This window comes from Carya illinoinensis, chromosome 15 (assembly GCF_018687715.1).
Source record: "Carya illinoinensis cultivar Pawnee chromosome 15, C.illinoinensisPawnee_v1, whole genome shotgun sequence".
Lineage (NCBI taxonomy): Eukaryota > Viridiplantae > Streptophyta > Magnoliopsida > Fagales > Juglandaceae > Carya > Carya illinoinensis.
The window spans coordinates 1,657,039-1,683,728 of record NC_056766.1 but is presented as its reverse complement, the minus strand read 5'-3'; the positions used below and the strand labels follow the sequence as shown (position 1 = coordinate 1,683,728).

General features: G+C 33.0%; 1 protein-coding gene across 1 annotated transcript; it reads left to right on the top strand.

Moving 5' to 3' along the window:
- The first annotated feature begins 7,707 nt into the window (after positions 1-7,707).
- On the top strand, positions 7,708-9,803 carry LOC122297570 (cytochrome P450 78A7-like). The gene is made up of 2 exons (XM_043107678.1): positions 7,708-8,815; positions 8,926-9,803. Exons 1-2 carry the CDS (start codon positions 7,829-7,831, stop codon positions 9,553-9,555), a joined length of 1,617 nt encoding a protein of 538 aa, XP_042963612.1. The 5' UTR covers positions 7,708-7,828; the 3' UTR covers positions 9,556-9,803.
- The last annotated feature ends 16,887 nt before the right edge of the window (positions 9,804-26,690 follow it).

The following is a 26,690-nucleotide window of genomic DNA, read 5'->3' as shown; positions in this document are numbered from 1 at the left end:
ACGTTGTGATTGGTTGGATGAATTCATTTTCATGTTATATGAGTAAACATAATTTCATGAACTGAAAACTTGACTGAAATGCCTTTCTTTATGACCCCTAGTTTGTGACATCCAAAACATCCCTTTTCGAAATCATTTCTCCCGGAAGTTGAACCAAGTACAGGTTTGAAGAAATTGACCTTGGCATGCTTCATGTTTTAATAAAATATCTTTTGCTTGACATGATTTAATAAAAACTAACAAGTGATCCAAATTAACGAACCAGCTAGCTTGAGCTTGCACTCGGCAGGCTCATTTTCCTTAACTTGAATTTTGAGATGAGATGAAATATTTTTAGTTGAACGTTGAGTAAAATATTATTAGGATATTACTTTTAATATTATTATTGATTTGAGATTTGAAAAAATTGAATTGTTTATTATATTTTATGTAAAAATATGATTTATTTTTTTATTTTTTCTTCCCTAATATGTGTAATGTATAGATGATAAGTCGAAGAATTTCTTTAGTTTAGTAAGAACAAAATAAAAAATCATTTATAGTATATGTTGTAGGGATGATGACTCTTCAATGTCTTTAGTAAAACATTGATTTTCTTCCAATCAGGTCAGAATTAAGTACAAGATTTACCGTCATCCACCCATATATGAATATTAAACTCCTCTCTCGTCACTATTTTTCCACAAACAACCCATCAACGAACATGGTTAATTTCCAGTATATATCAACGTACGCATGATGATCGAGGCTCACATTATGACATACCATCACAATTCCCGTCTTGTCCCACCCAACATGCGACATTATTAATATATATATATGTGTGTGTGTGTGTGTGATCATCTTCATCATCTTGTTGCCGAGAAGTAGATCATCATCTTGATCACATGTTATATCCTTAGTAACACAAATTATATGACTTGTGTGCTTCCGACGTCTTGCATCCGTATTTCTGATTTTATTAATATATTAGTAATGATCACATTCAAAGCCAAGTTATTGCTTTTAAAATACGTAAGATATAAGAAAAGTGGTATAGCCATAAAATTATTTCATAAAAATAAATTTATAAAATATAAACTATTGTGATTTGAAGTGGTATATTAAATTTATTTTATAATAAAATTAATTTTATAATCTAACGTATCATACCAAATTATTGCGTTCAAACATCTTATCATTCTTACCATTAATCCAAAATAATTGATTTAATATTTGTTTTCCCTCACTCTATTACAACTCATGTAACGAAAATCTCAATAAATTAAACCATGCATGCACCTTCCTTTACAATTAGTCTCCTACATTTTGCACCTACTTTAAATGTATTAATATGTTATATTTGGATGGTAAGATGATTTCAGATTATTTGAGTTAATCAATGAATAATAATAATTTATGGATCCCATTGATATGCATCTGAATGTAAATATGTTGATATATGTATTTACTGCGTTTGAATATTGAAGTAATTTCAAATTATTTGAGTTGATATGTGAATAATAATATTTTGTAAATTCTATTAAAATATGTTTGAATATAAATAGGTCGAGATATGTTTTTGAAAGTATAAAATATGTTAGATGAGTTTAAATTTGTTATCGAGAGTTAAAAAAATTGTAGGTCCTATTAATAATTAATTTAAAATGAGTTAACCTCATTATAATAATTAAATATATTAAATAGATTGAGATGAATTTAAATTATTTATATAAAATTAAAAAAATAATAAATCGCTTGAGTTGAGATAATTCATCAATCAAACCTAACTTGTCAAATACGACTGCATCTTCAACTGGAGGAGATTCATCCAATAATTGTTTTCGGAGTTAATTTCTGGACTTTGGTAGTCTTTGTCAAGTTGTTTATAGTCTTTATCAATCCAGAATTTGTCAACCGAATTACTATCCATTTACAATTCTTAATAATATAATATTTTTAAATATTTAAATACATCAAATCAAAATAAAAGTTAAATTAAAATTTTAAAAAATATATTATTTTAATTAAATAAATTCCGGGAGCAAGAAGGGCTAGCAGACTAGCACAGCTTGTGCCCTCGAGTATCGGATCCTTGGCTCCAAATACGAGGAACCGATAAAGGTTGAAGTTTTGCCACGATCGATGCTTGCGTGTATTAGACCATTCACATCTTATTTTTTATAAAAAATTTTATAATTTAATTAAAAAATATATTTTATTTTTTCTTTTAAATTTTACTCATCTTTTAAAAATTTTCTACATCACATTTCCAATCATTTTTTTATTTTATTAAAATAATATTTATCTATTATTTCTTTATTACTTTTTTCTTTCACTTTTATTTATAAATTTAACTACTCAATATTTTTTTTTAATTATTACTCTAGTGAATATTTTAAACAAAAATTTAAATTATTTTTTGTGGGTATGATAATATTTTTATAATTAATTTTTTTATATTTTCGTAATTATTTAAATTATTTTTAAAATTATTCTTTCAAATTATAATAAATATGAATATAATAAAAAGTGTAGATGATTAGAAATAGATAAATATAATAGAAAGTGTAAATAATTAAAATAAAATATTAATAAAAAGTAATATGAGATGTACAGTAATTTTTTAAATATAAAAAATTATTATACATTTTACAAATACTTTCTTAAAAATAAAGATCTAGATATAGATATCATTTTAAGCAATATCTTAATATTTTTATTAAATTATAGAGACAAGTACCATTTACGGTACCGAATGGGATGGTCTTAGGGCGGGAAGCAAGGAAACTCCCCAAGTTTGGACCGTTCTCCGAGGTCCTACTCACGTGCATACTCCATGCATGTGTGCCTGCACACTTTCCAAGTGCACACGAATCCACACGTGTGGATTCCACCTTTCTTTCTTGATCTCTTTAAATCAAAGTCCAATCTTCCTTGCGCGCTTCAATTGGTGTATTATTTCCTAATCATCAACGCATGGAAAGTTCAAACATCTCGATTGTATCAATTTTGAAGAAATCATTTTTACAACTCCCATGTAAATCCAGCACAATTTCTTTGTAATAAATCGGATCCTACCTTACAAAAATAAAAAAAATAAAAAAAAACTTATTATATTTTATTAGGATCAACATTTTTTTAAATAATTTGTATAAAAATTATCTATTTAAAATTTATATCTAACATTATTCTAAATTTTGAGACTCGTATTATTGCCAATCAGGCCTTCATTTTTCGATTCTATCCTCTCAACTATCTCAAATGACTTTCTAAACACAAGGGGAATGAGATAATGTGACAATAAGAAAAATTTTATATACTATATTATCATTCTCTTATGTAAGATGTGACATATTTATTACTATTAAATAATTCTTTTAATGATAAAAATGCCGTATTTTACAAAATAGAATTAAAGTGAGATAAGAGTGTATTATATAACATTAATATATGAGAAATAATATTTACAATATTATAGTGTACAAATCTCGCACACTAGATCATTTTGAAAAAAGACTGTAAATCTAAAACCCATGTAAAAAAAGAATTTTTTTAATAATAAATCATAATTTTATTCAAAAAGAATACGTAAAGCTTGGATATCCTATACTGTGTATTTAGTATTAATTTAATAATAGATCAAAAGTGTGTTTTCTTGCTGGAAAAGTTTATTTGATTACTAAAATTCAACGTACATTATATTAAGCACTAATTAAAAAATTACTTTATGTTCCTTTCACCAATGTTGTTTAGAGCATTTCTTAACAGAAGTTTTTGCACGTTTATATTATAAGATTGTGTTTAGTTGTTAAAGTAATTTTAAATGATTTGAGTTAATACGAGGATACTAGTGTTTTGCAGATTCCATTAACATATATTTAATTTTTTATAAGAAATTTTAAAAAATAAGAAATTTTATTAATAAATAATTTGAGATAGATTGAGACGTGTTTAACAATCAAATATAGATTAAGTAAAGTCGTCCTACATTGATCGTGCATGATCTACCTAGGTTTGTTTTAGGCCGGTTAGGTCTCGAAGACTTGAAATGCCTATTAAAATTAGAAAAAATATATATATATATATATAATGAAAATGATAAACTACTTCCTAGGAGAATGTTATTCCTAGCACAACGCCACATGTTACACTTCCCTATATGAGGGCGACAATCCCAAAGAATTATTATGGCTAGCTGACTATATATATGTGTGTGTGTGAATTATAAATGTCGCAAGAGGTTAATAATTTGTAAGATATGGACTGCATGTATATATTCTGGTAGAAACTTCAATATTTAATTGTTTCCCTTCATCAATATATATATATTAGAGCTGTACAAGAATTGGTCTGTTTGAGGTTAGACTAGACCACCAAACCGACCGATAGTTTAAATTAAGGGTGAGAATCAGCTAATCCAGACAGGCCAAATCGATCGGACTGGCCATTTTTGGACCGGATCGGACCTAATCGAATTAGGTTTGGTCCATTTTTAAGAGGACCGAAGTCATTCGGTTTGGTTCCGGTCTAGGGGTTTTCCATCCTGGACAGGACCAAATGAAAAAAAATAAATATAATTTATATAAATAATTTTATAAATTAATTATATAATTTTTTACTTATACTAATATTTATAATTATATACTAATACTAATAGTCTAATATGGTATTAAAAAAATAATACTAATAGTCTAATAATATAATATACTATAGTTATACTTATATTAATATAGACTATATAGTTAAATTAAATACTATAAGTAATACTAATACTAATATATAGCTAAATTACTATAAGTATAACTGTATAACTATATATATTTAGTATGAATGTACTATTATATTCTTTAATGTATAACTATAATATATAGTACTACTATATATATTAATATATTAACATATTATAAGAGTTATAGTATAAATTATAATATAGACATTATAATATACTAAATCACTATAACAATATAACTAATACTAATATATAGCTATACAATTAGTCTACTATTAATACTATTATATAGTTATTTTCACTATAATTAGTATTAATATATAGTTATATAGTTGTACTAATACTATTAGTCTATTATATAGTCTAAGACTCTTAAGTCTAATATAGGATATATGGTTATAACTAATACTAATATTATTAATACTAATAATGTAGAAAATAGTTATACTAACTGATTGATTCAACATAATTAATACTACTGATATAATATAGCTATACTAAATTACTAATAGTTTAATACAAATTACTGATAGTTATACTAACTGATTGATTCAACATAACTAATATAACTAATACTAGTATAAGTTTATAACTATATATATTACTAATAGTTACAGACTATCAGTATAGTCTATACTAATAGTCTATACTAATCGTAAATTATAATACTAATACTATACTAATTTATACCATAACCCTTATAATATGTTAATATATTAATATATACTAGTACCATATATTATAGTTAATAGTTATATATTAAATAGTATAATAACACATTGATACTAAATATATATAGTTATAGACTTATAATAGATTTGTAATATATAGACTTTACTAATAGTCTATAACTAATCATAAATTCATAATAACTAAATTATTATAAGTCTATAACTATATATATTTAGTATCAATATATTATTATCCTATTTAATGTATAACCATTAACTATAATATATAGTACTAGTATATATTAATATATTAACATATTATAAGAGTTATGGTATAAATTATAATATATCATATATGTATAAATTTATAATGTATTAGTATAGTTAACTTAATATGTAATATTTTAGTATTAAATCACTATAACTATATAGAGTATTAGTAATATAGTATTTAATATAACTACATAGAGTATTAGTAATAAGAGTATTACTATTATTTAATATAGTATGACATAGAGTATTAATAAATGTGTGGTGTTTGAAGAGATATAGTAATTCTAATATATTACATATAGTATTACTATTATTACATATAGTTATTAGTTATAGTATTAGTACTAGTGTATTATTAGTTATAGAAAATAAATTAATAACTATTACTAATTTACTATATACTAATAGTATCGGCATATTATTAATATATATAATAGTATACTATATATATTAAATATATCACAATATAATTATATAAGTATTAAATAAAATGTCATAGGATTTATAAAAAAAAAAAGTCAACTGTGGACCGAATGGACCGACCGGACCGAATAGAATCGGACTGTCCCGACCCTTAGGGAGTTCGGTCTGGTCCAGGGTGGAAAAACCCTAAACCGAATAGGTCCGGTCCGATCCGTAAAACCTCCCCGGACCGAACTCACCCCTAGTTTAAATTTTATTTTTTAAAAAGTATACATATATAAAACGACACATTTTTACTCAAGTGAGTGAAACAGTGCCGTTTTAGGACTTAGTGTTTAACTTAAGCCAAATGGGGTTGTTTCTCCCTAAGTTTTACACACTTGCACTCTTTTTCTTTGCTCATTTCCTTCTTCAGTTCTTCTTACTTTCTCAGTTCTCATTTCTACGCCACCTCCCTCGTTTATCTCTCTCTCTCTCTCTCTCTCTCTCTCTCTCTCTCTCTCTCTCTCACTTTGTGTGTGTGTGTGTCTCTCTCTCTCACTACGGCATCATTGCATGCAGGGCCACATCCATCATCACCAAAGATGCTAACGAATTGATCAAATATATGCCAAGATCAATGTCGATGATTTTCTTCCCTTTCACTAGTCGGTTTCGATCAAGATTTATACCATTTCAAGATATAGGTGCGGTTTTCACCAAAACCGGACTGATATCTGTGGTTTTCACATCTATTATATATGTCTTCATCCATTCAAAACTATAGGGGGACCAAGAGTCATTGCCCCGCACTTTCCATGCACAGTAGCCCACCCTTCATTTAATTAGTTTCTTGGCTTTTCAGATATTGAATAGTCTTTTTGATAAAGCGAATTGTGATTGATATGAGTTTTGTTATGTACATGTAAAGTTGCGACTAATTCTGATTTTTTTTATATTCAAAATTTAATTTAACACCGTTTTTTATTAAAATCTACTTTTTAACCAATCACGTTAGATTTATGCACATATTAATGTGCAGTTAAGTTTACAATTAGATTTTTCCGATTGATATTCCTTAGGGATGCCGTACGTGCTGCACGCATGTACATTAAGATGCACATTAATTTCAAATGCTGTATTATTTATCTTTTTAATATCAGTAAAAAGAATTTAATTTCATACATTGAATATATATATGGTTATATATATATATTTCGAAGCTCTTAATTAACTTTATTCATCTTTCTAATATATATATATATATATAATCCTAATGAGTGATCCTAGAGCCACCCCTCCCGCTGGGTCATTGCTAGGCTTAAAAAAATATTTTTTTTTTTTATTTTTAATATTTTTAAATATTTAAAAAAATATAAAAAATTTATATTAATATTAAACAAAATTTTCTTAATCATTAAGATTAACAAAAAGATGGAGAAGAAGAAGGGGAAAAAAAAAAAAAAAGTCAACGGTGGCCAAAAGTATTATCCATCCTAATTGGCTGATGACCCTTCGCAATTACCAATGATTAGGGAGAAAATCTTTGTAAGCTATCATGAGAGGAAGTCTCTCTCTCATTTACCCCTGAATAAGATCGATTGATATGCACGAGAAGAGGAAAGAAGTAATAAATAAAAGAAATTATTTCCTTTCCACGCATGCATGAACTCCTATTTAAACCCCTCACTGCCCAGTTCCCCTCCGCCTTGCAGTACCCTCATCCATTCATCATCCCCTCAACCTCTCTCTCTCTCTCTGTGCGCGGGCTATGGAGTTAACTTCTTCTACAGACTGGGGTTGGTATCTGTTTACAGTCCCAGCTTTTATAGAAAGCCTTAACTTGTTTAATGGCTTGGTTTTCTTTTCCATCTTAATGGCCCCTTTTTCAGTTGCCTTTCTAACACGGGCTTTCTCCACCGGAGGCCTAGCTTGGACAAACGGCAAGAACCGAATGGGTGAGATCCCGATTCCTGGACCTCGAGGTCTTCCTATATTTGGGAGTTTGTTCAGCTTGAGCCATGGCTTGGCTCATCGAACTCTTGCTCGCATTGCTTCAGACCATAAGGCCACCCAGCTTATGGCGTTCAGCCTGGGCTCAACCCCTGCAGTTATCACCTGCGACCACAAAATTGCTCGTGAAATCTTGACTTCTTCCCATTTTTCCAACCGTCCTATTAAGCAATCTGCAAAAGCCTTGATGTTCAACCGGGCCATAGGGTTTGCACCAAACGGAGAATACTGGCGGCTTCTGAGGAGGATTTCTTCAGCCCACCTCTTTTCATCAAAGAGGATTGCTGCCCACGAAGTTGGACGCCAGATGGATTGCGACAACATGTTGCGTGCCATCGCCAAAGAGCAATCACTTCAAGGTGTTGTTTTCTTACGAAACTACCTTCAAGCTGCGGCGCTTGACAACATTATGAGCACCGTATTTGGAAAAAGATACAATCTGACGTGCAATAGCGCTGAGGCTAGGGAGTTGCACGAGATTGTTAGAGACGGGTTTGAGCTCTTGGGTGCTTTTAACTGGTCTGATTATCTCCCATGGCTCAACTACATTTACGACCCTTCTCATATTAGCGAAAGCTGCTCAGCGCTTGTGCCCCGTGTCAGAAATCTTGTGAAGAAACTAATAGATGAACACCGGCATGTTGACTCGAGCAAGCTCTCTGATAACTCAGATTTTGTTCATGTGCTACTCTCTTTGGAAGGAGATGAGAAACTTGAAGAAGATGACATGATTGCAGTCTTATGGGTTTGTCTTGGAGTTTTTGATCTTCTTGTGAATTTCATCTTATTTACTTAATTTGTTTGGATTTGATCAGGCAGTACGATTTCATTCTCTTTATTATCTCCTGTGTGCAGGAAATGATCTTCCGTGGTACAGATACCACTGCACTCTTAACTGAATGGATAATGGCCGAGTTGGTTTTGAACCAGGACGTGCAAGATAAACTTCGCCATGAGCTTGACTGTCTTGTAGGAAACAAAAATGTCACCGAGGCCGAAGTGGCTAAATTAACCTATTTGCAATCTGTAGTAAAAGAAAGCCTACGTGTCCACCCACCCGGGCCACTACTCTCGTGGGCCAGGCTGTCCAAATCGGACGTCCGTCTCAGCAACAAGATGGTGATTCCCGCCAACACTACAGCAATGGTGAACATGTGGGCTATTGCCCATGACCCAAACGTGTGGGAGGACCCTTTGGTGCTCAAACCAGAGAGGTTCTTGATCAATCAAGGTGGGGTAGACTTTGACGTCCGTGGAGGGGACCTCAGGCTTGCGCCCTTCGGTGCTGGTCGTAGGGTCTGTCCTGGAAGGAACCTAGCCCTCATGACTGTGAGCCTTTGGGTGGCTAAGTTGGTCAATAACTTCAAATGGGTTCAAGATATGGCTAACCCGGTTGACCTAACAGAGATTCTCAAGCTCTCCTGTGAAATGAAGAATCCTCTGCGTGCCATGGCTATTCCAAGGAATACCGCTCAAATAATTTAAGGTCAAGGAGCCGCCAGGTTTGTGCGTGAAGAATAAAAGTACTCGATTCCGCTGGATCGATGATGTGTCTCATTAATTACTCGATTTGAACTGCAGGTTTGTGTGACAGCTGAGTGCATGTTTGGAGAATATCGTTCTCTTTTACATTCAATCTGCAGAATAAATTTACTTGCGCTTAAATCATGTACGTGTGCGGTGTGCTTGTGTGTTGGTTCAGGCAATTGAACTTTTTATGTAATAAAGCTACGTAACGATCAATAAATTAATATGGTTTGTTTATTAATCGTCATGTACTTGAACTGGAAACTAGTTACTGTGTAATATATAATATTATTGTTTGAAGAAATGAGACTTATGTTAGTTTTCAATACCGTACAATTATTTAAAAATAAAATAAATAGATACGAGATTCGTATCAAAAGAAAATTAAATTTTTAATATTCAATTAAATTTTTTTATAAAAAATAAATTTTTTTAAAATAACTATATAATACCTGTACAATTCACGATTATAAGTAACGGTACACGTTTGTTTGTCACGATTTATATATGCTATTATTATTAGATAGGGCCCGTGGGTGCATATTATAATAATTAGTGTATTTTTCTATCCTCCGCGTGCTATAGTAGTACTTACGCATGCATATTAATCAAAGTTGACCTGCATTAACGTACGGAGCATGCGTGGAATTAGTTTGTCCTATTTAGCCGTTTTAATTTGAGTTTGTTCTATTTAGCCGTTTTAATTTGCGGCTAGATGCCAAAAACCTGGTAACCAACAAAATTATGACATAGTTTAATTAATTATATATGATCTATTAAGATTAATATCGGAAAAACAAATTTTACTGGCTACAAGCGCTTGTGTACGTGGAAGATATAGATTTTAAAATTAATCTTTTAAATCAAATTATATTATATAAGTACTTATATTTACTAAGTGTGCCGCCGGCTTGTGAATATAATTTTTCTATATGCATAACATATGGAAGAGAAATTATACTTTAATATATATATAATTTATATATTGGCTTGCCGATCGAGAAATCAGGCCAGACTACTTAGATTTGTACGTGATTCTTGTAATTACATGATTATGATTGGAAACTCTATACATGCACAACTACTACCTTTAAATAGGTATTTAAAGAATCGTTTAAGTTTTTGTCCCAAAAAATCTCAAATAAAAGAAAAATATATATAAAAGGATGATCTCGTAATATTTATTCGAATGAGATTCTAAATATGATTGATTTGGATTCAAATATGAGATAAAATGAGATGATTTTAGATAAAAGATAAAAATTAAAAGTTGAATAAAATATTATTATAATATTATTTTTTAATATTATTATTGTTTTGAGATTTAAAAAAGTTGAATTGAGATTTGAAAAAGTTAAATTATTTATTATATTTTATATAAAAAATTTAAACAATTATAATAATAAGAGGATTAGAAACGAATTTTTATGATTAAAATTTAATAATTAAAAAAATTATTTTTAATAAAAATGTATCATAAAAATTCATTTGTCTTGTAATGAATCTACCTGGAGTCCTGATCTCCTATTTGAAAAGATGTTGTTTCCAAGAAAACTCAATTATAAGGAGACTATGTTTTATTGGGCCTCGTTTGCACGGCGGCATGGATTACATGAATAAAGAAAAAGGGTAAAAAGAAAAATAAAAAGTTAGACCAACTTTTTGATTATATTGTATAGAGATGTGATATATATAAATATAATCGTACACTAATTTATATATTAATATTAATTTATTTATATTTAAAATTTAAATTAATATTATTTTTAATAAAATTTACTTTTTAATCAATTACATTATATTAATATATAGATTAATATATAATTATGTTTGTAACTATATTTTTCTTATTATATAAAGCTATCTTTTGGGAACAGTTGGTCCAGAAAATTGTCAAGATGTTCTTTGTGCTGCAGAGCCTTGTGCATGGAGCCTCCTTCGCCTGCAGCGAGAACTCTAATTATTATAATTGGATCGATCTTGTCTGAGATCGATGACACAATATTATAGCTATCAGCTAATTCATTATCCGTAAGGGCGTGCATTCGGATTTGCGTTCAGATATATCTGTTCTAGAATCCATGTTTTAAATCTAGGTTGGATTTTGGATTGGGTATACACGTGTAGTGCACGAGTTTTGACCCAGGCTGAAATTCGGATAGATCCAAATTTTAACATTATGAAATTCTGAGTTTCAAACTGTACCTTTTTTTTTTTTTTTTTAATTTACAAAGGTTATATTATTAATTTTTTTTTCCAGAAAAATATATTGCTGAAATCCTTTTTTTTTTTTGGTTTATTTAAAAGCCTATATTCTATTATAATTTTTTTCAAGAAAAAATTTTGAAAAACAATTTTTTTTATAAAAAACTAATTATCTTTTTAACTAAATGCATCTAAAAAATAGAAATTTAATATTTATAATGTTAAATGCATACAACACATAATTCAAATTACTTTATATTATATTATTTGATATTTAATTACATTACAAAATATAAAATTACAAGCCATTGTCATAGACTAATCATCTTCAGTCCAATCAGATGAGCTTCTGTAATACTCTGCCAACTTTCCTTCACTGCTCCAGTTGGATCTTCATAGTCAAAGTATCAACTCACCTAATGAACATCACATGAAACTAAATTTCAGATTTCTCAACTTAAAATGAACTGCTCTTGCTTATAATTATAAGCAAGATCATGACAAGGCTGAAAAAAAAGGACTAAAATCTCAGCATTATTCTTGTATAAAATGAAAAACTAAACTCTCGTCGTTCCATAAAATTATGAGGTTCCATGTTTATATGAAAATTGTATCTTATTGAAAATAGAAAAGACTAAAAAGACTATACAAAAGTTCACATGACATACCAACATAAACTTTTGTCAAACCCGGTAGATCAATCAAGGTTAAATTGACAACTACTAATCAAGGAAAACAAAAGTGTTAGATAAGAATAGATACTGAAATGGACAGGAACAAGAGAAATTTGCTTTGTCTTCTTAGTTTGTAATTAAAGTTACCCGTTTGCACATTTTAGTCTCAAGAGACCAGACCAGCAACAAAAAAAAAAAAAAAAAAAAAAATCAAATAATTGTGTCTGGCTTCAACAAAAAAATTGAATAATACAAAAACACTAGATCAAAAATATCATGCTCAAGACATTAAAGAACTCATTTTTACCATTGGTAAGATCTCTACCACTCATTGTTGGGCTAGCATCTTCGTGTAAATTGTCATCACCTAAAATGATGGCCAACAAATTCCACAATATGATGGCCAACAAATTCCACAATATTACTGTGTATGCAAGAAATTAGGGATGATGTGATTAATCCTTCTAGAATGCTGCTAGCAATCAACTAATTAATGACTTGTGGAGGGATAGAACCAAACAAGTAATAAAAAACACATTATATCAACTCATATGACATATAAAAAATATATAAAACCATAACTATATTTTTTCTAACTTTTTATATAAAAACAAATAACCAATATATAAGTAAAACCATAATTATATTTTTTCTAATTTTTTATAAGATCAGGAAGCCTCCTTGAGAAAATATGAATCCCAAGTTCACATGCTATGTACTTAACATTATAAATACTTCCTTCATCTTCACCACCAAATATATTCCAATTTGCCATCTCCCTAGTAGAGTTCACAAAAATAAGTCCCATGAAAGCTCAAGAAAATGTCCAAACCCCTTACATTTTCTTCCGAAACAACCAAAATAGTATGGTTTTTTCAAACAATTTGTTTAGCTTCTAGTTAAAAGTTTTCTTACAACTCCTCCTTAGATGTGTAAAAACTCTTAATCATTTGTTTCTTTAAATTTTTTGGTTTCTATGTGTGTTCTTTTTTAAGAAGCATGACCCTCCTTGCTTCACTTCAAGAATTAGAACCCATCCTTTCTTAATTTCCTTTTTTGTTAACAGGTGATTAAGGTAGTTTCAGTATTTATGGTAGTGGCCTTTTTGAGCCAAAGAGGAGCAGAGAGCAGAAGAGCCAAGATTCAGGATTCCATGTTTGAGTATATAGCAATATTTTGGTATGTAGTTAAAATAACTATTGATAAACCAACAAAAACATTTTAAGTTATTCAAAACAAAACAAAACAAAAGCAGAGAGATTTTTCATAGTTAATTAAAAAGGGAAGGGTTGATATATAGATATTAGAAGTGTGTAGTTTTTTGGGTTCATGCACATATATGATAAATAACTTGTTTGGATATCGTTCCATCAATATTACCTTGGAAGCCGAAGCAATGTGAGGTAATTCCTACAAAAATAGACTTCATATTGTTAGCAAGGTGCAGATAAATTTGACAAAACAATAATAACCTCATTTGACAAGTTCCAGAAACAAAAAAGAGACCTAGTTCACCAGATCTACACAAAACTAGCACACATCGAAGTTGAAGGTTATGTTACAGAGCAACCAAATAAACTAGCAAGAAAAACCCCATTCGATAGGTTCCAAAACAAAACAAAACGTAGAACAAAACAAACAAACCCATCAAAATTTTCATGCCATTACAGAGAGAACAAACATACTCATAAAAACATTACAGATCTAACCCATTAAAATACTCATCAAACATTATCATCAAAACAAACCCAAAATCAATAAAGAGAGAAAAAAATAAACAAAGAGAATAAGACATACCCAAACTCAATATAAGATATATTCTAATACCCAAATCAACATTGAGAGAGAGAGAGAGAGAGGCTTAATGAAATGCCAATGGTGAGAGCATTGAGAGAGACAGTCGTAAAAACTTAGGGCTTCATCGTCGGGGCGCGCACGTGAGAGAGACAAAGAAAGAGTAGAGAGCAGAGCGAGAGATACAGTAGATGAGAGAAAGTGAGAGAGAGCATAATAGAGAAAGTGAATCAGGTTGAGAGGGAGAAGAAGATGAGACTGAATTCGAAGGGGTGGTGGTGGCTAGGGCAACAGAGTGTCTAGGAAAGGTTTTTATTAAACCCGGGTAACGGGTTTAAACTGGTACCGGATGTTATAAAACTGCATCCGGGCTGGATGGGTCTGGATTTAAAGATACGGGTATCGGCCTGGATCAAATTCAGGTTGAAACCCGTAACTGAAATCTGGTTTAGGTGGGTTCTGGGCCGGGCCGGATTATGAACAGTCTTAATTATCCGTAGAGAAGAACTCATATATTTCCCATTTTAAAACATATCTCAATCACTAACTTCTCAAAAGCCCTTTCTTGTCCTATACCCTATGTACGTACGTAGGCATGTCCTGGCTAGGAGCTCAAACAGAGCCAATACGGTTTTGCTACATGTAGTCTGCATGCTTGCATGCATGTCGGCAAACTTGAGAGATGATCATATGCAAATGGTCGTGGAAATAACATTATCTTCAACTTTCCCTTAACCCTAAGTACTATGTGTCCCCATGTACATTTACTATATATAATGGATCACTATGAATGATCATATTATATAGCATGAACTTGATTTATTTCTAAGATGATCAGTTATCATGATAACCAAAGATATATTGGAATTGATCAAAGTATTAATTCCATGAAAGTGTAATGAGCTAAACCCTGGCAATGGAGGATCATTCCATCAAATATCAAAAGCCCCAACATTATTTGCATTTATGGGAGACATTGATCTTTAGCAATGGAATTCGTAATTCTTTTCACTACTTTTCTTTTATGTGATGCAAGAAATTAAGAAGAGGTGACGAGGTATTTATAGAGTTAGGAATTAGGTTGGGAAAGGCAAAAAAAGATAGCTAGTGAAGCTTTTTGACAGGTAGGGCATCTATGGATCAATCACATTTTCATGCTTTACGTATGGGGTACGTACTAATGACTTGAAAATTTTCATTTTTTTTGCATTTTAATACATGAGTTAGGTACGTGGATTTCATTTTTAAGTCAGAAGGGACAATTTCTTGTTGCTTGAAGGTCAAAATCGCAACCCCAAATCCTGGGCTTTGAACAACTTGATTGCTAGCTTAAACATTTGCTCTCTGTTTTGGAGTCATTACTTAATGTCCCCTCAATGAAGGTCAAAGCTAAGAAGCCAATAATGGTTTGGTGGTTGTTTCCACCATTGGGTAAGATGAAATTGAACTTAGATGGCACTTCAAACTGGCATGCGGGGTGTGAAGGAGTTATAAGATCAGACCATCTCGTTCAATTTATTCAAGGTTTTCATGCGCTTTGGGATATGGAGCTGTTGAGAATACTCCAAATCCTCTCCTGATATTCAGTAATCCTCTCCATAATTGTAGAAATGTATTATTCATTGTATGATTTATTTCCATTTGTATTTTTTTTCCATGTATAGCCATACATGTACTCCTCTATAAATACAAATATTTCTCCACCTCTCAAAGTGTGGTGGTTTGCAAAAAATTCTCATGGTATCAGACGGTTCTTTGGATTAACATCCATTTTTGTTTTTTGGTCTGTTGCTTTCCTCTTCCTTCATGGCTGCCGAGCCTCTCCCTTTCAACACCATGGTTCACATAGTTAACATTAAACTCTCATCCACAAATTACTTGCTTTGGAAGAGCCAACTTATCCCTCATTACATAAATTTTCATCCACTTGGTTATCGAGTTTTTCCTTGCTTAGGTGACTATGCTTCCCATAAATTCCCCCCCCCCCCCCAATAGCATTTCTTGTATTTTTTTAGGGTATAGTCCTTCCTACAAAGGTTTCCGTTACTTAGATCTGACCACCACGAAAATTTATGTTACTCGCCATACCCGCTTTGATGAAACTCATTTTCTCTTTATTCCCAACTCTCCTATCCGGCCCATAATTGCCTTGGATTATTGCTCATTTAGTGAGCCCAGCCGAGCCCAAACCCCATCTACGCCCGCTGACCTTGTTGCTTAGACTGGGCCCACTCACTGTTGTTTCTGTGTTGATCATTTTGTTGAGCCCCTCTAGGTTTCCCAAGTTGACTCCACTCCTGACCGTGAGTCTCCAGCCAAGTAGGATCTTGTTGGTCTACCTGGTCAACCTGCGAGCCCAGCTCGTCAATCCCCTGCTGATCCAGCACTCGCTATCCCTCCTTCCTCTCATTCGATGGTCACCCGTGCCAAAGTAGGTGTTTTTCGGCCCCACCATGCTGCCTACCTTAGCCAGCATGTTTTTGGACTTCTTTTATGCCTTGCTCTCCTCCACAGAGTCTCGTGGTTCCAAATATGCTGCCAAGAATCCTGTCTGGCTTGCCGCCATGTATGATGCATGCCAATCACAATTGGGATTTGGTGCCACGTCTCTCCAACAAGAATATTGTGGGCTCCAAGTGGGTTTTTAGAACCAAATATCTCTTTGATGGATCCATTGATCGTCTCAAGGCTTGTTTTGTAGCGAAGGGTTATACTCAACTCCCTGGACTTGACTATACCGATAATTTTAGTCTGGTGGTCAAGGCGTCCACCATTTGTGTTGTTCTCTTTCTTGCTGTTACTCGTGGTTGACCTCTTTGTCAACTTGATGTAAAAAATGCCTTTCTTAATGGTATTTTGCAGAAAACTATCTATACGGAGTAGCCCCTGGTTATGTTGATCATCGCTTTCTTGGTCATGTTTGCAAGCTCAAGAAAGCCCTCTATGGTTTAAAACAGGCTCCTCGTGGCTGGTTTCAGCGCTTCAACTCCTCTTTACTGAAGCTTGGGTTTTCTTGCAACCGTGTTGATACTTTTATGTTTGTTCTTCATCGCCAGTAGCATTTCATTTATCTTCTCTTATATGTAGATGATTTATTGTCATCGTAGATGATATTATTGTCATCGGCAATGATCACTCTCTTCTTGGTGCCTTTATTCTCTAGCTTCATGCCGAGTTTGCCACCAAGGACTTGGGCCCTCTCAGCTACTTTCTGGGTCTTGAGGTCACATTTGCTTCAGCCAGCCTCATTCTCAGTCAAACCAAGTACGCCCATGACATTCTTGTTTAGGCTCAGCTCTTGGATTGCAAACCTGTCACCACTCTCGGTTGTTGGACAGCGCCTCTCCTCTAATGGTCCTCCCTTATCTAATGTTACTCTTTATCACTCTCTTGTTGGTGCCTTGTAATATCTTACTATCACTAGGCCTGATCTCGCTCACTCCCTCAACTCTGTCAGTCAGTTTTTGCATGCTCCCACCGAGGATCATTTTCAGGCTGTTAAACGCATTCTTCCTTACATCTAGGGCACTCTTCACTTTGGTCTCACCTTTTCAGCCTCTACTTCTGTCACTATCATTGCTTGTTCTGATGTTGATTAGGCTGGTTAACCAGATACTCGCGGCTCCACGTCAAGTTATTCCATTTACCTTGGTGACAATCTTATATCTTGGAATGCAAAGAAACAGCCCACTGTCTCTTGGTCTAACTGTGAATCTGAGTATCATGCTCTTGCTAACACTGCCGCTGAGGTTCTTTGGTTGTAGCATCTCCTTTGTGATTTGCGTATCACTACCCTTGCTTCACCACTTCTACTTTGCGATAAACAAAAGTGCCCTCTTTCTCAGTTTTAATCCGGTCTCTCACAAGGGCTCAAAGCACATTGGTTTGGATTATTGTTTTCTTCATGAACTTGTGGTTGTTGGCACTATCTGCACTCAACATGTTCCCTCTTCCTTGCAGATTGCTGACGTTTTCACCAAGAGTGTCTCCCGATCACTCTTTGTTCTCTTTCGTTCCAAGCTTCGCTCTAATCCCACGCTTAGCTTCCCAGGGAGGGGGGGCTATTGAGGATACTCCAGAATCCTCGATCTCTTGATATTTAGCAATTCTCTCCATGATTGTAGAAATGTATTATTCATTGTATGATTTAATTATGTCCATTTGTATTTTGTTTCCATGTATAGCCATACGTGTACTCCTCTATAAATACAAATATTTCTCCACCTCTCAAAGTGTGGTGGTTTACAAAACATTCTTAGGCACTAATATTCTTGCAGAAACATCCACTTTGAAAGTCAGTTTGATTTTATGCAATCGATTAGGTGATCTTCATCACAATGTACCTAATTGTAGAAATAGAATCTTTGCTGGTGGTGAATTGTACGTTTTAACAAAAAAAAGATGCCTTGATGGAAGCACTTTGATCAACTACGGTACGTACTATAACATTCTATCAGTGAGTTATTTCATGAATTTTTGATCAGATCATTCATCCTTTCCGAGAAGGGAATTCATGAGTTGCAGATCATGCATGGGTTGGCCAACTTAATTAGCTATTGATAGTTTGAATGCTTCCTTTTTGTTAGACTCTTAGCTAACTAAACACCTCTAGCTATGGCATTTTTTTGACTGATAATTAAGTCTAGATTACCAAATTTTAGGCATTACAATTTGATGGTTATACCATTAATATAGGTAGGCATGTATATATATATTGTTTGCAAACATGTATAGTTGGCATTTAGCTAGGTATTTTAAAGTTTGGTTTTGGAATTTTTTGTAACCCTCGAGCTTAATATGTAATATGGCATTTCTATACTATAAGTGATGGTTATCAATAAAATTAGAGTTATTGCTTCTCTTGATCTTAAGAAAAAATGAACTCGATCACTAGAGGTCATTATACATAATTGGTCATGTTTGACAAATGGTGGCAGAATCTTGAGCTGGAGCCCTCGTCCAAATTTGGAAATTGATCATATATAGATTATTAGTACAATTGGCTACCCGGTTATATATACGCATTTCATAAACAAGAGTAGACATGATGTGCACATGGGCATTCGTATGCCTAACATTTTCCTACTAGCAAACTTCCAAAGTTCCAGTACTCGATAGACAGTCAACTAAACCATCAATACTATATCCTTTTATTTAGAGCTGACTTATAGGTTGCCCAGTGTTCGTTCCAGTCATCCAATTTACAACAGAAGGTTAGCTTAAGTAGTACTATTTTAAATTGTGAAAATGTTAATATATGTCTTGAATTTGAATTCTAATGACTTTACACTTTATATTATTTAATTAAATGTTCCATAAGTTGGGTGGTGTTAAATCCACTTATTAAGAAGGAGTTTGGGCCATACATGAGGGCTGGGAAGTGTTAAGATATCTCTAGATTCATGTAATATATAAGTGATCTTAAGGTTAAAACTTCCATGCAGACCATTAGTAAAAAAGCAAAATCCACCATAGAAAAGTGAGTTCTTTTAGTACTAGATCAGGTATAGAAGATGATTGCCTCCCCCCCCCCCCCCCTCTCTCTCTCTCTCTCTCTCTCTCTCTCTCTCTCTCTCTCTCTCTCTCTATATATATATATATATATATATCTCATATATATATATGTCACGTTATTGGTGTTGGCTTCAGCTCATCTCTTTTACTTTTAGCCAACTCCAAATTCCAATAGAAAGGTCAGGTACTAAGGCCTCATTTGGTTATACATAGGGCTAAGCATTGACAATGTCGGAGTTAGAGTGCCTTACCTCTAACTTCGACTTCGACTCTAACTTTGTCGGAAGTTAAATCCGACCTCTGATTTCGACTCTGATTTGCATAGCCTCCGATCCGATTTCGACTTTGACTTGTCGGAGTGGAGTTGGATTTGGATTTTTTATTAAGCTTTTTTTCTTAGCTCATTTGAATTTCAAGTTGATAATTTTGGGCTCTCACTAATCGGATTAGACTTCCATATTTCAGTTTTTTTAAAAAATATTTTTTCAAATTTTAATTTTGTTAAAATATAACCAAAATTGAAAAAATAAATTATTGTACAAACTAATATTATTATATATTAGTAGTATATGTTATTATATAATATTTATACATTAGTATTACATGTTATTACACATTGATTACTATACTTTGTCAGTACATGTTATTATAAATTTATATATTTGGGTTTATACATATACATTAGTATTAAATGTTATTATACATTAGTCATTATATAATTAGTATTACATGTTATTATACATTAGTGTTTATACATTAGTTGTTATTATACAGTAGTGTTACATGGTAGTAATAGTTAATGTTATTATACAGTAGTGTTACATGGTAGTAATAGTTAATAGTATGGTGTTAATTACATATACAAAACTATTAGTAGTCAATTTAGTCAATTTATATTATAGTATAAGTATATTATTTTATAATAATTTACTCATACTAACATATTATTGAATTTAACTAACTATATAATTTATAGTTATATAATATATGTATGATTAATATATAAAGCATACATATATTTATAAAATATGTACACTATTGGGGTCGGAGTTGGAGTTGATGGAGTGGAGTTAAAGTCGGTACATTGTTAGCTCCAACTTTGACTCTTTTGGTAAAAAAACTCCAAGAGTGGAGCCAGTAGTGCAGAGTTGGAGTCAGATTTTCAGATTTTTGCTTAGCTCTATAGATGATATTAGAAATATATGAATAGTAGTTAGATAATGTGTGAATAATAGTGAAATGATTTGTGTTAAGATGTTTTATGAGGTTTTGCAAAATTAAATATTGAGAAAATTTGAATAAAAATATTATAAAGTTAAAATATTAGTAGAATATAATTTTTGTTTTGAAATTTGAAAAAGTTGAATTAATTTTTGTGTTTTGCTTGAAAGATTGAAAAAATTGTAATGATTAGATAAAAAATTTGAAATTGAAAAATGTTTGTATTTGAATGGTACGTCACTACAACACAATTGGTCTTTCGTGACAGAGGAAAACGTCACAAAAAATTACCAAAATGTCACTAAAGACATTTGGTGACGGTTCGAAACCGTTACGACTACTGTCACTTAATGTGCGTCATAGAAAACAATTGGTGACAGTTTACTATTCAGCCTTCACAAAAAATATTTTTAGTGACAGTTGAAGGTCTTCTGTTTGATATCACGTTCGAACGTGGGATTTTTTGTGACAGTTAAAATCTATCACAAAATGTAATGTTCAAACGTCCAACAGAACATTCGAACGTTAACCTGACTAATTGACATTCGAATGAGAAAAGTTGATGTTCATTGGTTATAGTTCGAATGTATCATATTTACGTTGGAACGCCAAACAAAACGTTCGAACATAAATCGTTTAAACATTTGAACGTTGGTTTTGAGAGTGAATATGTTCGAACGTTGGGTCGTACATTCAAACGTTATTTCGTAATTTTGTGTAATTATATTTGAACTTTAGCTCTAATATGAACCAACATTTGAACATTTGTTATGTACATTCGAACGTATAGATCAAAAATACTATTTTCATGAAATTAAAAAATATACAAATTGTATCATCATATTATACCATCAAATTAACAACTAACAATGTTTTATATAGTTACAAAATTAGATATTAAAAGTTCTATACGATGAGAAAACTGAATTGATTTCATTTCTTCTTCTTTTCTTGCCCACTACGATTCTACTGTAGTGACATAACACGCCCTATCTAGACTCTCATCTCTCTCTGTACTCGTTCTTAAACTTCATTGCACATTCTTTCCTCTTGGTCTGTATGTTGCTCCTACAAACGCATCTCTAAATCAGACTGTTGCTTCAAGAGAGACTCCAACTCTTGCTGTCTTGATCTCATATACTCATTTGATAAAAAAAATGCTGCAAAATAAGTAACGTTTTAAAAGAAATACAAATAAAAATTAAATTAATGACATGTTGCATAATTTAATAAATTATTCCCAACATATTCAATAAAAGTTCACAAATTTATTCAAAATGATATCATATATTTTCACAATATATAAACATATTCACAACTAAATTCACAATATTTTACATATTCCCAACAATTTTAATAAATATTGTAATACACAAATTCACAATATATAAACATATTCCCCATAGACTAAACTAATTCACAAATCACATATACATATGCACAATAATAACTAATTCACAAATACCAAAACATAGTCACAAAAAAATAATCACAACATATGCTTCAAATTCACATACATAATTGTAAAACATATTCATTTTAATCTATAAATATACACAAATATTTATATTTTCATTTTAAGAATAAGCATAATACAACACAATTTTTCATTTTAATTCATCATATTACATAATCCATATCACAAAGATTTGCTTCTAATTCATTAACATAAACATATTCAATTCTTTCTAATTCATCAATAATATCCAATTCAAAACATATTCACAATATATACAATCAAAATTCACTACTCAACTCACAATATTATACCCATATCTAATCCTTCAAAATCCACAATCAACTCACATTATACACATCAAAATATTCATCATTATCCACAACAAAATATATAAACATATTAATAAAGTTTAGAAATATACCTATCACTCACAATATCCTCTTACAAATCACAAGTTTTGAACAAGTCACAGCAACCAATCCTTCAAAAAAATCACAAAATTAGTTAGTTAAAGACATATATATAAAAAAACACAAAATAAATATCAAAAATTGCAAAACATTTAAAGGAAAAAAGAGTTTTTCCATATCAAAATCAATGGAGAGAGCAAAAATATTAATCATCTTTTACTCTACTCTCTCTCTCTAACCCTCTCTCACTCTAACACACACTCTCTCTCTAACCCACAACCCTCTCTCACCCTCACTCTCTCTTTCATGCACGGGAGAAGCAGAAGAAATGATTCTGCTTCTTCCCATGCGTTTATTCATTAAAATCATTCTGATTTGATATGACGTTCGAATGTTTAAAAAGTAACATTCGAATGTTAAATTTTAACGTTCGAACGTTATTTAAAAATGAATGAAAAATTTCTCGTATTTTTTCATGTTCGAATATATATGCATATATGTTCGAACTTTTAAAAAGTAACGTTAGAATGTTAAATTTTAATGTTCGAATGTTATTTAAAAATGAGTGAGAAATTTTTTACATTTTTTTACATTCGAACGTTTATGCATATACGTTCGAATGTTTAAAAAGTAACGTTTAAACATTAAAATTTAACGTTCGAATGTTATTTAAAAATGAGTGAAAATTTTTTCACATTTTTTAACATTCGAAAATATTTGCATATACGTTCAAACGTGAAAAAAGTAACGTTCGAACGTTAAAATTTAATATTCGAACATATATGAAAGAAATGTACTCTATTATTATAAATAATATATAATAATATATATAGTATATTAACTATATAATATATTATATATTATATATTATATGTAATGACTATATATATAATATATATTGAGTATATATATACTATATATATTATATAATATATACTAGACTATATATAGTATAGTATATAGCACTATAGTATAGTATATAGCACTAGCACTAGACTATATATATAATATATATTATATACTTAACTTGTATATAATGTAGTGCTATATATATATTACTTGTATATAACTTGTATATACTTAACTTGTATATAATATATAATATATATTGTGATGACCCGTTTTGAGTGTATTTTCGCTGAAATATTTGTTTTTATTTTAATTAATATATTAGCTATTTATTGTAATTTATTTGCGTTTTAAAAATTGGGTTTTTAATTTAATTTAGTTTATTTGATGTTGTGTTTTTTTTTAGTTGTTTTGTGGTTTTTAATCTTTTTGGCGGGTTAGTTTTGCTTCCCGAAAAGAGGATTGGACCTCCTCTTTTCCCTACATCTTTTTCCTTTTTCCTCTTTTTCCTTTTTCTTTTCCCTTCTTTTCCTTTTTCCTTCTTTTTTCTTTTTTTTCTTTTCTTTCTCTCCTCTCCCGCTCGACCGAACCCCCCCCGTGCTCTCTCTCTCTCTCTCTCCTCCCTCTCCCCCCGCGTCGTCTCTCTCTCTCTCTCCTCCGGCCCAGCGCCGTCCGGCCACCAACCGGACCCCCACCGGTCCCAAAAGTTCTCCCTCCCTCCGGTGCACTTCCCCACCGAAAACCACCCCCAACTGGCCGGCCATTTGGCCGGAAAAAGCTTCCAAAGGGCGCACAGATTTCACTCCGATCCGCCGCCGTCGCTCCACCACCGGCCACCATTTCTTCACCACTTCATCACCGGTCCCTTGCCGTCCTAACCCACCCATTTCCGGCCTCCATCGACCACCGGAGCAGCTCCCACGAGCTTGTTTTCCGATTTGCCATTTTCGGCCATTTCCGGCCATTCCGCCGCCACCCACGGCCGTCCGTCACTTCCAATAGCTTCACAACCACCTCTAGACCATTCCCTATCAATCTTGTGTCCTAGTTTGTCCCCGTTCAAAAGTGGGTTTTTCAGACCCACGGCCACAGTGAATTTTCACTGTGACGTTGCTGTTTTTCCGCCGCTTGCAACGCCGCTTGTTTTCTAAAATTGCCGTATAGCGCTGTAAGTATTTCCAAACCCTATTTTCAGATTTAAATATATATCGCTCATTCAATATATTTTACTGTTGTTGGTTGTTGATTCCGGACTGAGTCCGAGGAGTTTCGGGGGTCGGATGGATGGAGGACGGAGTTGTCTGTTTAATTGTTTATGTTTGTTGGATTATTTTATTATGCATTGATATGGCATTTCATGGTGCATGCACGTGTATTTGTGGTCTTATGTGAAAAGTCTGTGTATTGGCGTCAGTGGTTTTACGGGTGCGTGTGTATCACGAGCCCAAGCCGGGATGGGTTATTATCTCGGTGGAGCTCCTCTGGTCACTCGGGAGCGGAATAAACTGAGTGATGTCCCCTGAGTTATCGAGAGAGATGACGGGAGCGGGACTAGGGGATGCTTGGCTACGAACGTGCCGGGCATGGAACCGGGCATCGCCCTACTCACCGACTCCGTGGCCCTTCGCTGGCGAGGGCTAGAGGATGCTTGGCTACGCATGCGCGGGGCGCGGAACTGGGCATCGCTTGTTAGGTGTCACATGCGTGGTGGTACTCTGCGGTGTGACACTGGAGCCAGGGTGTGCGGATGACCCCTAGGGGAGGTCATGGTGCATACGGTTAAAATTGGATAATGGTTTAAGAGGCCAAATGGGACTTTTGGCGTGGGCCAGATGGACTTCTGGCGAGATATTGGGCCGGATGGACTTCCGGCGAGATATTGGGCCAAATGGACTTTTGGCGGCCAAATGTGACTTTTGGCGTGTTTTTCAGAAAGGATATGCTTTTGGGCCAAATGGGTTTTTTTGGCGTGTGTGGAAAACTTGGGTTTTTGTGGGCTTTGTGCATTGGGCATGTTTCATGCATCTTGTATGAGTTTTATGTGTTTTTATCTGGTAGCGTTTGGGTTTTACTTATCTGCGGTACCATTCGTGGTTCCGTAGCTTTTGGTGCAGAGTTAGAGGACGAAGAGGAGGAGGCTGAGCCTGAGGATGCGGCTCCGCCGGGTTGCTGATGCTATCTTTATATTTGTTTAAAACTGTAGTCGTGTTTTGTAATATTTATCTATGTACGTTTTAAACAGCTTGTTTTACGTTAAGAAAAATTCTGGTACTTAGTTATGACTTTCTTTATCCGCTGCGAGTTTCTCTGTACACATCTGTTGCCTTGCACACACTCGGCACCCGACGATGGGATGGTGACCCGGGTTGTCACCATCCGGACGTCTCAATTTCCCCGTGTTTGGGCGTGGGGATTTTGGGGGGCGTCACAGGTGGTATCAGAGCGGTTTGGCTCTGGGTAAAACCACATGTCCCGTAGGTAGTACCAGAATGTTTTTAAAGTTGTGTTTTGAAAATTATGTTAAGTATAATTATCTTATTTGTTTTATTTGTGTGAGCTTGTTTGTTTGTTTTTATTTATTTAGTTATATTTTGGCATGCTGGTTTCTTTTGTTTCTTGCTGTGTTGTGCTGTTTTTGTTTTTGTTGGTTTTATGATGGCTTTATTTGTTTTCTTAAAGGAGGGTCAAGAGTAGTGTTGTGACGGGAATATGGGGAGACCAGGGAGACCAAGGAAAAATACTCAGGAACCGCAAGAAAATACCTCCAGAGATGACTCCATAGCCGAAGCAATTCGGCAGATGACGGAGTTTATGCAACAGAGTGCGAGGTCCCAACAGGCAGGGCCTTGGCCACTACAAGGACCTTGGCCACCACAAGGGGGTCCTTGGCCACCATCAGGAGGGCCTTGTCCACCATCAGGAGGACCTTATCCTCCGTCAGGAGAACCTTGTCCGCAACAAGGAGGG

Bases quoted from the DNA above. Each gene is read 5' to 3' on its own strand.
- LOC122297570 (XM_043107678.1), top strand. From the start codon at position 7,829: ATGGAGTTAACTTCTTCTACAGACTGGGGTTGGTATCTGTTTACAGTC. The intron at 8,816-8,925 runs GTTTGTCTTGGA...TCCTGTGTGCAG, and splicing joins ACATGATTGCAGTCTTATGG to GAAATGATCTTCCGTGGTAC.